Source organism: Rutidosis leptorrhynchoides, chromosome 11 (assembly GCF_046630445.1).
Source record: "Rutidosis leptorrhynchoides isolate AG116_Rl617_1_P2 chromosome 11, CSIRO_AGI_Rlap_v1, whole genome shotgun sequence".
NCBI lineage: Eukaryota > Viridiplantae > Streptophyta > Magnoliopsida > Asterales > Asteraceae > Rutidosis > Rutidosis leptorrhynchoides.
Window position 1 is genome coordinate 22845973 of NC_092343.1, and position 13735 is coordinate 22859707.

The following is a 13735-nucleotide window of genomic DNA, read 5'->3' on the forward strand; positions in this document are numbered from 1 at the left end:
TGGAATTAATCAACAAATTAAATCGTATATGTATATAATTCGGCTAAACTAATTAAATACATATAAATACATAAACATGTCGTATTTCTATACGCACATAATGGGTGAAGGTTATGATCAAAAGATAACATATGACTTATGCGAACTCACCGCTATTTACGGTAAAGTGGATGATGTCTAGGTTGCCATAATGGGAATAAGGTTTTGGATTAAACGAAAGGTTGTAGACTTATAGTCCAACTGAAAGTTCCTGACCCCCGGTTACATCTGGTCATCCCGATTTACTTAATAGCAACGAAGTTTGGACAAAGTTGTACAACGTCTTAATGTGGAGGATTATAACCCAAACTTTCTAAACTATAAAACTGCTTTAAATGGAAACTTTTCAAAAGTAGAAACTCTTACTATAAATTGTCACTATTAATATAATCCTTATATTAATAAACATACTTTTGTCTATTAGAACATAATTGACTAAACGTTATATCTCTAGGTTGAGATCTCTGTTACTTACTTCCGTCATTTTCTTTTCTTTGTGAATTATCTTCAACTGCTATTTAAGGTGAGTTTTCATAGCTCCCTTTTTATCTATATTTTTGGGCTGAGAATACATGCACTATTTTTATAACTGTTTTACACGTTAGACGCAAGTACTCAAACTTTTATGCTATATACATGCTTTGTCATGCTAAATCCCTGCTGTAATATCATTAATTGCTGAGGTATAAGATGCAAGCTTAATTATTGTGAGTAGCGCTACTGAGAGTGACGTCTCTAGTCAGTTGACCGTTGGTCTTTGACTACATAATAATGATTCAACGACACGAATAACAAGTGTCACGGGGTAACTTTTGTTTAGTCGCGATATTACAAACTCAGCATTTCTTTTAGATTGGTATTTCTATATCAATCAACACTTTATATTGATATTTCTATATCAACTTTATTAAATCTTGTGGTCTAACACTATTATTGAAATCATTATTTATGATAAACCTATGAACTCACCAACCTTTTGGTTGACACTATTTAGCATGTTTATTCTCAGGTCTTACATAATGTTTCCGCTGTGTATTTGCTAATTGAAAGCAACATTTCAACGAGTCATTCATGGATAATTTGAAGGACTTGCATTTGCTAATTTGATGATGATTGCTTGCTATGCTTGGAGTCTTCATTACATATCATATCAGTTAAAGACATTTAATGCGTTGTTTATTAAATACAATGTAATCTATATATCTTCCGCTGCAAAACTCAATAAAACGTCTCATATAGAGTCGTTCTCGTTTATACAACTGTGATTTGATATAATTAGTGGCGTTTTCTTCCAGGCCCTATCTGGAGGATGTCACAAAATATCTAGGAAACAATTGACTCATTTTACTAGTTTAGGAAGAAAGTCGAAAAAATCAATTTTGCCACTAAAAATTGCAAATTCACTGAGGACAAGTTTCGCCATGCATTTGACTCATGTAGGAAATAATAATGCAAAAGTAAGTAAATATCTAGTAAACTCAATTCTTTCGTTTCTTTTGATATTTTACTAGCTTAGGCAGTTGACTAATTGACTCATTTTTAAAGTTGACTCATCTTATTAGTTAGGGGAATCATACTCACACACCCAAATTTGATTCATACACAGATTTATAGAACTTGACTAAATTACCCTTATACTAATTTTACATTCTCATCTCATCTTTTTTTAAAATTCTGCTTCACAACAGAATCAAGCAACCCAAAATCAAGCAACCCATCAACACCCAAAATCAAGCAAAAAGCAACCCATCAACACCCAAAATCAAGCAAACACAATATTCTTTTCAGCTTTTCATCAATAAATCTTAGATCGAATTTCAGATTTTGATCAACCAACCCGAAAATCAAATACCAAATAAACTAAAAGAAATAAACACTCGAATAAGTGAAAGCCCCATATACGTCCTTGCATTCCAACGACCCTCTGAACTTTCATTATCCAACTCTAACGAAACCACTATACCTTTTCTTCCCACTTTTTCGGCATCTTTTTTCGTCGTCGACCCGTTGAATTGAATCTGAGGTCCATATTTTTGAAAGGGAAAGCTTTTGAGATACTTACAATCGCTGATTTGTGCTTATTGTGGTGAAGTTCAGAATGATGGTGTTCATCCTAATCCTTTTATCTCCAATTCAACGATTACTTACAATGGTTACTTCAATCATTGATCAGTTAGGGCTTTTCTCCTTTTAAATTGATTTTCTATTACTATATATCATATTTCATGTTCATATCAGTTGAGCTAAGATTTGAAAAGAATTTGCAGTTGACGATTTAGAATTTTATTGTTCATGGTTTGCGGAACGAATTGTGTTGTGAAACAGGGGTGCATCGATGCATATATCAAATCTAATAGTGGGGTTTTAAATACTTACAGTTGTTTGGTAATTAGAAAAGACAAATACGGAGTAATTAAATATGAGAAGTTATCCTCCGTATTAATTATATATATATATATATATATATATATATATATATATATATATATATATATATATATATATATATATATATATATATATATATATATATGGTCAAATCATATTAATTGGTGTGTATTGATCAAATTTAGGTGTCTGAGAATCACTGCCCAGTTATTACTTAAGCGAGCTCATTCTGGATCTGGATCTGGATCTGTCAGTAATCCCAGCAATAATACACGAATTGCAACCGGAACTAGTAATCGAAGGTAATGTTAGGGTTTTGATAGGTTTAATTTGGGGGTTTGGTGTTGAGGTCTTCCTCGTTGACTGTTACTTTCAATTGTTTTCATTGGTTGCCATGAATCTTAGTACTTTTCTGTTTCCTAGTCCTTTGTCCCCTTCTATTTATGTGCTTTTTTTAATAGTCAATTAATTTAATTTAATTTATAGTTAATTATGAGTACTAATTACTAATAGTCAAGTTGCAGTCAAAATATTCCCACAGATCTAATACTATTTTATAGATCAAAGGCCACATGTGCCGTGCTCCCAGCTTCAATTCAAAATTTTCTAAATTTTCTATGATCAGATATCAATAACTTTGTTGAAAAAGTGTTAGAAATTAATAACTTTGTTGTAGTGCTACTTTAACATCCCACCTAAAAAACTCAAAGTTATAGCTCAATAATAGTAAATAGTCATATGACAAAGAGATCTAGATTGTTATCATATATTGATACACACACACACACACACACACACACACACACACACACACACACACACGGGTTTTCATATTTCTTACCATCAATCAAATACATTTGTAAACTACTGTTTGAGTCGTTTATTTCATTTGATAAACAGAAACATGGAATCTACAATCACAAAGTTTAGTCACTTACAAATCCCGCTTGAGGAAGTCCTAGAAGCCACCAAAAACTTTGATGAGAAAAACGTCATCGGCCGGGGTGAGTTGGGGAAGGTGTATAAAGGAAAGCTCTTTCGGTCCGGGAAGATGGTGAAAATTGCTGCACGGAGATTAGACAATAAGCATAAGCGAGGAATCGAGTTCTGGACTGAGATTTCTGCACTTTCTAGTCTCAAGCATGAAAACATAGTCTCTCTTATCGGGTTTTGTGATGAAAAAGGGGAGAAGGTGATTGTAAAGAAGCGTGAGGCCAAGGGAAGCCTTGCGATGTATCTAAGCGACCCAACCTTGACGTGGGTTCAACGATTTAAGATATGTATCGGTGTTGCGCGTGCATTAAGTTACATCCATTATGAAGATGGACGTAGTTACTCATTTATACACCGTAACATCAATAGCTCCACAATATTATTAAATAATAAGTTTGAGCCCAAGTTATCTGGCTTTGAATATTCCATCAACCGTTCAGTGCATGAGATGGATCAGGTTTTCATCACGGAAGCTATTGGTACAAAAGGGTATGTGGACCCAGCGATAGAAGAGACCGGAGGTGTGACCTACAAGTCGGACATCTACGCATTTGGTGTTGTTTTAATGGAAATACTGTTCATGAGGAAAGCATTTATTGCTGATGAATTTGATAGGTTTCTAGCTCCACTGGCCAGATTTGTTTATGAAAACAGCATAGTTGATGTGATCCAACCTTTTCGTAATAATGAAATAGGCTGGATGTCACTCTCTAATTTTCTACGAGCAGCATATATTTGCTCATATGATGAGCGAGAACGACGCCCAGATCTGAAGTCTATTGTCAATGACCTTGAGAAAGTGTTGGAGTTTCAGCTGCTGCATGAAAAGTTTTATGTAAGATCCTCCTTTTGCTACCACATTTTGCCTGTTAATTGATTTTTTGCCATTATTTTAGTTGATCACATAAACGAATTGTCAAGATATGCGGTTGACTTAGAAGTGTTCAAAACTGGTGGTTAAATGGGTTAAACAGGTAATGGGTTGGGTTGGGTTAGGCATTTTTTTTTTTTTTTTATATTACTCGTAAGCGTAAAAAGTCTCTAAATTACAATTTCTTTTCAAGTAACAGCCTTTTATTTTTCCCTCGTTGTTGCAGAGACCCAACTTGGAACGCTTGACATCTAAACTCGGTCACATGAAGATTAGACTCGCAGATATAAGTTTAGCCACCGACAACTTTTCTCGGACACACTTGTATTATTCGACCGACTTATATGAATTGTATAGAGCAGAACTTGAAGTCTGGGATAAAATGAATTATGCCTCTGTAGAAGAAAAGAATAAAAGTGAATGTTCCAAGAGAAGCACCACTGTCATTATTAAACGCCTACTCCCTAGAGAAGACATTGAAGGAGAAGGAGTATTCGGCAGGAACATTGAAATGCTTACAACTTGTAAGCATCGCAACATAGTCACTCTACTTGGATTTTGTGATGAAGATCATGAGAAGATCCTTGTCATTGAGGATGCTTCTAATGGATTACTTGCTGAGTATTTGATAAACGTCAAAGACATGTCTATTCTTAGTTGGGGAAAACGTTTGAAAATATGTCTTGATGTTGCATATGGATTAAAGTACCTACACCATGAGATGGAAGACCAAAAGAGTGTGATAATCTGTAATTTCACTACATTGTCAATTGCTTTAGATGAGAACTTTGGGGCAAAGATTGTTGACTTTGAGCGCTCGATGATCCTTCCTTCGTACCAGGATTATCTTCATTTGAATTCATTTTGGGGCAGTGCATTTTACTTTGACCCAGAATATAAGAAGACAGGTAAGTTAACAAGAGAAACTGATGTACATATTTTCGGAGTAATTTTGTTTGAAATTTTATGCGGAAGGGTGGCCTGGGATGAAATGTACATAAAGGAGAGTGAAGTTGGGCTGCTAGATGTGGCACGCAGATGCTACGTTAAGGGAACACTTATGGAAATAATAGATCCTTTAATCATTAAAAAAGCAAACAAAGGTTCTATAGACACATTTGTAGAAATTGCATATCAGTGTGTGGCTGAAAATCCTGACGAACGTCCAGATATGAAGTCTATTGTCATCAAACTTGAGAAAGCGTTGGAGCTTCAGCTGCGGTATGACTCTTGTTGCTATTATTTTGCATAAGCCATATCTTAGTACTTTTCTGTTTCCTAGTTGTTTGTTCTCTTTTATATATGTACACTAGCTATTTTGTTGCATAAGCCAGATCAGGTATTATTGTTGTATGCATGTGCTTTTTTTTCTCACCTTCAAATTCATTTGTAATCCACTGTTTGAGTCGTTTCTTTCATTTGATCAACAGATTCGTGGAATCTACAATCTCCGATTTTACTCACTTACAAATCCCACTTGAAGACGTCCTAGAAGCCACCAACAACTTTGATGAGAAAAATGTCATCGGCCGAGGTGGGTTGGGCAGGGTTTATAAAGGAAAGCTCTTGCGGTCCGGGAAGTGGGTGAAAGTTGCTGCACGGCGATTAGACAGTAAGCATAAGCGAGGAATCGAGTTCTTGACAGAAATTTCTGTGCTTTCTAGTCTCAAGCATGAAAATATAGTCTCTATTCTCGGGTTTTGTGATGAAAAGGGTGAAAAGGTGATTATAAACGAGTATGCGGCCAAGGGAAGCCTCCAGATGCACCTAAGCAAGCCAGCCCTGACATGGGTTCAAAGACTAAAGATATGTATTGGTGTTGCGCGTGCATTAAGTTACATCCATTATGCGGATGGACGTAGTTACTCTTTGATACATTGTAATATCAATAGCTCTACAATCTTATTAAATAATAAGTTTGAGCCCAAGTTATCTGGCTTTGAATATTCCATCAAGCGTTCAGTACATGAGATGGATCAGGTTCTCATCACGAAAGCTATTGGTACAAAAGGGTATGTGGACCCAGAAATGGAAAAGACTGGAGGTGTGACCTACAAGTCGGACATCTACTCATTTGGTGTTGTTTTATGGGAAATATTTTTCATGAGGAAAGCATTTATTCCTGATGAATTTGATAGGTTTCTAGTTCCACTGGCCAAATTTCAGGAAGAAAACGGAACACTGGCTGTGATCCAAACCATCCTAGATGATCAAAGAGGCTTACTATCAAGCAGAACTTTTGTATCAGCAGCATTTGCTTGCACACATGATGAGCGAACACAACGCCCAGACATGAAGTCTATTGTCAATCAACTTGAGAAAGCGTTGGAGCTTCAGCTGCAGTATGAAGGGTATTATGTAAGAGCCTCCTATTTCTCCATTTCTTTTACTTTCACAGTTTGCCTTTTAATTGATCATTTGCCATTATTTTAGTAGATCATGTTAACGGATTGTCAAGATATGTGGTTAACTTAGAAGTGTTAATTAATTGATCATTTGCCATTATTTTAGTAAACGGGTTAAACAGGTCATGGGGTGGGTTAGGTTATTTTAATTACTCGTAACTGGAAAAAGAGTAAAAAGAGTCTAAAGTACAATTTCTTTTCAAGTAACGGCCTTTTTTTCCCCCTCCTTGTTGCAGAGACCCAACTTGGAACGCTTGACATCTGAACTCAGTCACATGAAGATTAGACTCGCAGATATAAATTTAGCCACCGACAACTTTTCTGAGACATACTTCTATCTAAGAACCGGGTCCTATGACGTGTATAGGGCAGAACTTGAAGACTGGGTTAAAAAGAATTCTGCCTCTGTAGAAGAAAGTAAACATGTCTTTATAAAACGCCTACGCCCTACAGAAGGCAAAAGAGGAGAAAAAGCATTCGGTACAGAAATTGAAATGCTTACAACTTGTAAGCATCGCAACATCGTCAATCTACTTGGATTTTGTGATGAAAATTCCGAGAAGATCCTTGTCGTTGAGGATGCTTCCAATGGATACCTTATTGAGTATTTGCAATACCTCAGAGACAAATCTGTTCTTAGTTGGGAAAAACGTTTGAAGATATGCCTTGATGTTGCGTATGGATTAAAGTACCTACATCATGAGATGGAAGACCAAAAGACAGTGATAAACTGTGATTTCTCTACATTGTCAATCGTTTTAGATGAGAATTTTGGGGCAAAGATTGCTGACTTTGAGCTGTCGATGTTCCTTCTTCCTAACCAAAAGTTTATTCAGTTAAATTCTATTCGTGGCACTTTATCTCACACTGATCCCGAATATGATTTGACGGGTAAATTAACAAGAGATTCAGATGTATATGCTCTCGGAGTAACTTTGTTTGAAGTTTTATGTGGAAGGTTGGCCGATGATAAAATATACAAGGAGGAGAGTGAAGATGGGCTGGTATATGTGGCACGCAATTGCTACCGTAAGGGAACACTCATGGAAATAATAGATCCTATAATTAAGGAAGCAACTGATGAAAACACTTTATTTATAACTAAAGGTCCCAACAAAGATTCTATCGACACATTTGTACGTATTGCATTTCAGTGTGTGACAACTCAAGACCAACGTCCAACAATGGAAGTCGTTGTCAAAGAGCTTGAGAAAGCATTATCGTTTCAAGTAAGACAATATATTATAAAGAATTATGTTTTTTTAGTCTTCAGTTTATGGATGGGTTATATACTACTGAAATTCATTATCGTATTAGGAATTGGTTAAATCTTGATAAGGAATTTGATAGGTTTCTGGCACCACTGGCCAAATTTGATTGTGAAAACAAAACATTGCACCAACCTTGCCTATACGATGAAATAGGCTGGATATCACTCTTGTAAACTGATAACTAAGTATGCATATAGAAAACGACGAGTCATATCAGTTACCTTAGTTATTGATCTGGAATACTCCTGTTAAATTAAAATGTATGATTAAAATCCAATATAAAAGCACATTTATAAGTGATTCATGAGTTTTCCACCTTAATATTTGATAGTGATAGATCCACAAAACCTATGCTATAAGTATTCATATTACATTGTACTTTATAGTAAATTTATCACAAGTATGATGGAAATATCATTGGCCATATAAACAATGTACAATCCAGTCTACAAATTGACGTATATATTGTATTATTTCCTAGAAAACATCTTGAAAATACCTATAAAGAAAGATGACAGAAGTTTCAAATATTGTAGCAAAATAAAAAACACAACATTTGATATATGTTTTCCTCACTAATGTTTGTTTTTTCATGTTAATGTTATTGATTAATGAAGGAACGCCAAGAACATTCCGACCAAGTTGTGGAGGGATTTGAATTGACACATGAAAATTCGGTAACACTCTTCTACTTTTTTTTTCTTTCCTTTATATATAGTATGCCAGTTAATTACTTGAACAAGTTTTTAATCTGAATATGTATACGCTACTAGAAGAAAAAGATGAAATCAACACCATATTAAAATCTTAGAAAACTTTAAAGTTACTCACTAGGCGAACTCAAGCTCTCAAGAGCTAAATGAACCAAGCTTAAGCTTGTTTTGTTTATGCCCTTTTTAGATACTATTTTTAAATCTCAACGCATGATGCGAACACTTCTAATAGTGAGAAATAAATGATAGAATGAAGCTTGTATTGATAAACTTTGTACTTTTATTCAATACGAAAATGGAAATTACAAATCAGAGAAGAACCACAATGGTATCTTCATGCCTCAGTTACTTAAGAAGCACATATGTGCAAACTTACTGCCCAAGCCAACAATGGCAGATCACAAAACACACACCAAGATACATGACTCCCCTCTCTCACCCTGAGCAACACCATTTATAAGAGCATTCCTTCATGGGCTTGGGCTTGGAGTTGTTGGGCTGCTCTGGAATGCTCAACTATGGAGGCTTGTTCTCTATCTGATACCTTTTTTAAATCTTAACCCATAATTCGAACACTTTTAAATAGAATGAAATACTTCGTTTATTCTTTAATAAATTAGATATAATGTTGGTTTCATCATATCTCAACCCATAATTCGAACACTCTTAAGTAGAATAAAAAATGTTCGCTTAATCTAATACGGACAATGTATTATGAACAGCAAACACCTGTAGGAATGTAAACACAGATAGTGTATATATGCGTGTATGTACTGTATATATATCTGTATCTATATGTATATGTATATGTATGCAATATATGTATATACATGATAACTGACTTTAATGATGATTCAAATGCTGTAATATGTATGTAAACACTGAATCAAGCACAACTAATAGTCAAAATTGAATAATGATTGTGTAAGGTTTAGAGAGAAAGCTTACGTGTGTGTTTTCTAAGGTGTAGGTAATTTGGGAATTATGAAGGCTAACCCTAGGAAGTGGGAATGTGATGGCTATTTATAGTCCCATAGCCATCCCTTACATTTAGAGGATATAAAGGATAAAATGGTAAATTTACATATAGGGACAATTTTGACATTTCATACTAAGGGCATTTTGGTGATTTTACATGATACAAATCTCATCAATTTCTCGACCTAACATAGGGCATTGTCAGTATAGCGCGATAGGAATCAACAATTTGTAATATTATACAATTTCTTTTCAATTTTGTTTATATTTATATTACAATATTACAATGTTGCAGGCAAATCTCTTTGAGCATCTTCGTATTCGACTTAGTGATATAAGGTTGGCCACCAATAACTTTTCTGAGCGATACCTCTTTAGAGATTACGATGATGGTTACCATTACAGAGCAGAACTTGAGCATTTTGATCAACAAAAGTTTGGCTCCGTAAAAGAGAAGAATAGAAGTGAATTACCTAAGAAACGCTCCACTGTACATATTAAACGCCTCCATGGAGAATACAAAGATGGAATAGAGTTACTATATAATGAAATTGAAATGCTTACAACTTGTAAGCATCCTAACATAGTCACTCTTGTTGGATTTTGTGATGAAGACCTCGAGATGATCCTCGTGTTTGAGATTCCTATTCATGTAACACTTTTTGAATATTTTTTGTATAAAGAGAAGAGTATTATGCTTACATGGTCAAAACGTTTGAGAATATGCCTTGATGTTGCGTATGGATTGAAGTACCTACATTATGATAAGGAAGACCAAAAGATGATATCACATTGTGGTATTTTGAGCACTGCAATTATTGTAGATGAGAATTTTGGGGCACAGATTTGTGATTTTAGATTCTCTAGATTCCTTCAACCGAATCGAGATGAGTTTTCTTTCGATATGGACCCTTTCTATAAGACCCGTTATCATCAGGATCCAAATTGGGTGACGGGTAAATGTAATAGAAAAATAGATGTATATAGTTTTGGAGTAATTTTGTTTGAGATTGCATGTGGGAAGTTATCCAATGATGAAATTTACTTGACGGGTGACGAAAAAGGACTGATATCCGTGGCCCGGAGATGCTTCCATAATGGAACACTGAAGGAAATGATAGACCCTATAATAATGGAAGAATCTCTTGAAAACAGTTTTACCCTGTTTAGGGGTCCCAACGAAAATTCTCTTGATACATTTTTGCAGATTGCTGTTGCGTGTGTGGATATCACTCAAGATAAACGTCCAACAATGAAAGTTGTTGTAAAGGAGCTCGAGAAAGCTATATCATATCAGGTAAGTTAACTCCTTGTGAACTCACATTTTTTCTCATATCAGTAAGAATTTATATGAAAGGAGTACTAAATTTACGACTGTACCCTTTTGTAATAAAGATTTAAATTCAAAGCTAATAATTTTTGAGTATATATATATATATATATATATATATATATATATATATATATATATATATATATATATATATATATATATATATATATATATATATATATATATATATATATATATATATATAGGGAGAAGATCCAGCGCTAAGGGGGTGTTGGGGATAAGGGATAAGCGATTTTTGTGATTTTTATATCTTTAGTTCTACAGCAGCTCTGATTTAAAGGGAAAAAAAAAAAAAAAAAAAAAATTCTAGTATCAATTTTTATTATGTAGATTAAAAAAATAATAATTTTTTTTTCCAACTGGCTCGTTAACATACATTTGGTAACCTGATGTATGATAAAAAAAAAAAAAGAGAAAAAATGACTTCAATGTTTACGATTTAGTAATTAGGGTTTAGAAATTAGAGTTTAGAAATTAGGGTTTAGATTAAGGGTTTAGAATGAGTTTTTAATACGAACGGTTTAGAGTTTAGGGTTTAGGGGTTAGGGTTTTGGGTTTACGGAGTAAACCCTAAACCCTAACCCATAAACCCTAACTCTAAATCGGGCTAAATTAAAAAAAAAACCTCAAAACAGGTTAACATACATCATACATCAGATGTATGTTAAGCTGCTGTAAAAAAAAACTTATTTTTTGAATCTACACAATGAATACTATCCCCAAAAATTTTTATTTTTTAAATTGGAGCTGTAGAACTAAATATATGAAAAAATAAAATCACTTATTCCCTTATCCCAAATTAGTGTTTATCCCTTGATCTCTCCGCTATATATATATATATATATATATATATATATATATATATATATATATATATATATATATATATATATATATATATTTCATCATGTCATAATGCATGTATAAATTATTTGATTGGTATCATGGTTGACAGGAAAACCATAAAGACCCCCTGAGGATTTCACTTGAAGACGTACAGTTAGCCACTGAAAACTTCCATGAGAAGCATTGTGTGGGCCATGGAGGGTTTGGGAAAGTTTATATAGGAAAACTTCCACAGGGTGATCATACAATTGTCGCAAAGCGATTGGATACAAGGGGTGGTCAAGGGGAAAAACAATTTCAGAATGAGCTCCAAATTCTGTCAGAGTATAAGCACAATAATATCATCAGTCTTGTAGGGTATTGTGCCGAAAACGATGCAAAAATCATTGTTTATGAGTACGCTCCTAGAGGAAGTCTTGATAGGTATTTGAATGATACTCGTCTTGATTGGACGAAACGACTTAACATATGTATAGATGTTGCAACCGCATTGGATTTTCTTCATAGAGGAATCGGGAAACAAGCAACGGTGATACATAGGGACATCAAAACCGAGAACATTTTGCTAATGAGTGAATGGAATGCAAAACTTGCTGATTTTGGGCTTTCCTTGATAAGTGCGATAGATAAAGAAACTGATTACGTGATCGATGGTGCATGCGGCACACCGGGCTACGTGGACCCACTTTATGTGCAATCGAGTTTCTTAACCAAAGAGTCTGATATATATTCGTTTGGTGTAGTTTTATTTGAGATCTTATGCGGAAGACCAACATATGTGATCCGCAAACAAGAAGGTGTGTATCTACCGGTTTTCATTAAAGACATGTTTGAAAAAGGAACACAAAATGAAGCTGTGTTTGGGGAAATAAAAGAACAGATCAAGCCAGAAGCACTAAGTGTATTTCAGACGATTGCCTACAAGTGCCTAAATGAGAAAAGAGAAGATCGACCAACAGCAGAACAAGTTGTGATGCAACTTAAGAAAGCAATGGAATTACAAGTAAGTTTACCATAACAAGAATTCTGACTTTCTTGTTCCTTTCTACTGAACAACTCTGCCTCTAACTGCATTTTTTTTTTTTTATTATCATAAGCTAAGATTTACAATAGCAGATTACACTACTTTCAATCATCTATCAATTTACCAAAAATTTATCAGCAGCTGATATATTAGATAAGTTGAACGTTTTTAATGGGGGCAAAGATGTATGTAATAAACTGATATATTTAACTTAATTGTATGTAGATATCGAGGGGTGATGGAGCTTCTTCTTCTGCAACAAATACTCCGAATAAAGTGCAAGATTAAAAGTCAAATGATGTATTCATGATTAAAAGTACTTTTGTAAGGTTATATGTGTTACCTTGTATTCAAGCTTTTAAAACGTACAATTTGTTGATTGCATTGTCAGGTGTGAATGGATAGAGGTTATTGTGTCGAATGTGAACTCAGAACATGTGTTTACTGAAAATAGGTGAATTTCTTTGAATTTGAAACTTGTAAGTTACACCATCAAGGTTTATGAATGTCCTTTTGAATCTGAAACTGGCATCCATCAGCGTAGATGTTATGCAAATGTCAATTTCATTTGATATGTTTGACTGTCAATTTACATTATATGTCAATAGACCTGCATTTAAACCGAGATTCTTCATAGCGATCACCTGTCACAGTTTATTGAGGTACTGTTGGATAGTCTTTAGTGGTTGTTTATTGTGTTTCATTAGGTCATATATATGTTGCTGCTGTATTCTTGGTTTCTACGTATGGTGGTTGAGTCTATAATAATTTTTTAGCGTCCATCTAGTTTTCGTTTCATGTATTTGCCATCAAAATTTGATAACTAAGCTGTCATTTTTCTGATATGTTACTT

At 34.3% G+C, this 13735-nt stretch overlaps 2 protein-coding genes across 2 annotated transcripts in view; both read left to right on the top strand.

Moving 5' to 3' along the window:
* The window catches only part of LOC139876609 (uncharacterized), a 320113-nt gene extending 306683 nt beyond the window's left edge, over window positions 1-13430 (top strand). Inside the window, exons 3-5 of the mRNA XM_071863951.1 lie at window positions 9954-10955; window positions 11968-12861; window positions 13108-13430. Coding sequence (XP_071720052.1) covers window positions 9954-10955; window positions 11968-12861; window positions 13108-13170 — 1959 coding nt within the window. The 3' untranslated portion in view covers window positions 13171-13430. The remainder of the gene's footprint in view (window positions 1-9953; window positions 10956-11967; window positions 12862-13107) is intronic.
* Window positions 1972-9124, top strand: LOC139877177 (uncharacterized). The gene is made up of 8 exons (XM_071864589.1): window positions 1972-2211; window positions 2613-2729; window positions 3328-4255; window positions 4518-5512; window positions 5722-6649; window positions 6933-7925; window positions 8585-8644; window positions 8930-9124. Exons 1-8 carry the CDS (start codon window positions 2138-2140, stop codon window positions 9122-9124), a joined length of 4290 nt encoding a protein of 1429 aa, XP_071720690.1. The 5' UTR covers window positions 1972-2137.
* Window positions 13431-13735: the final 305 nt, after the last annotated feature.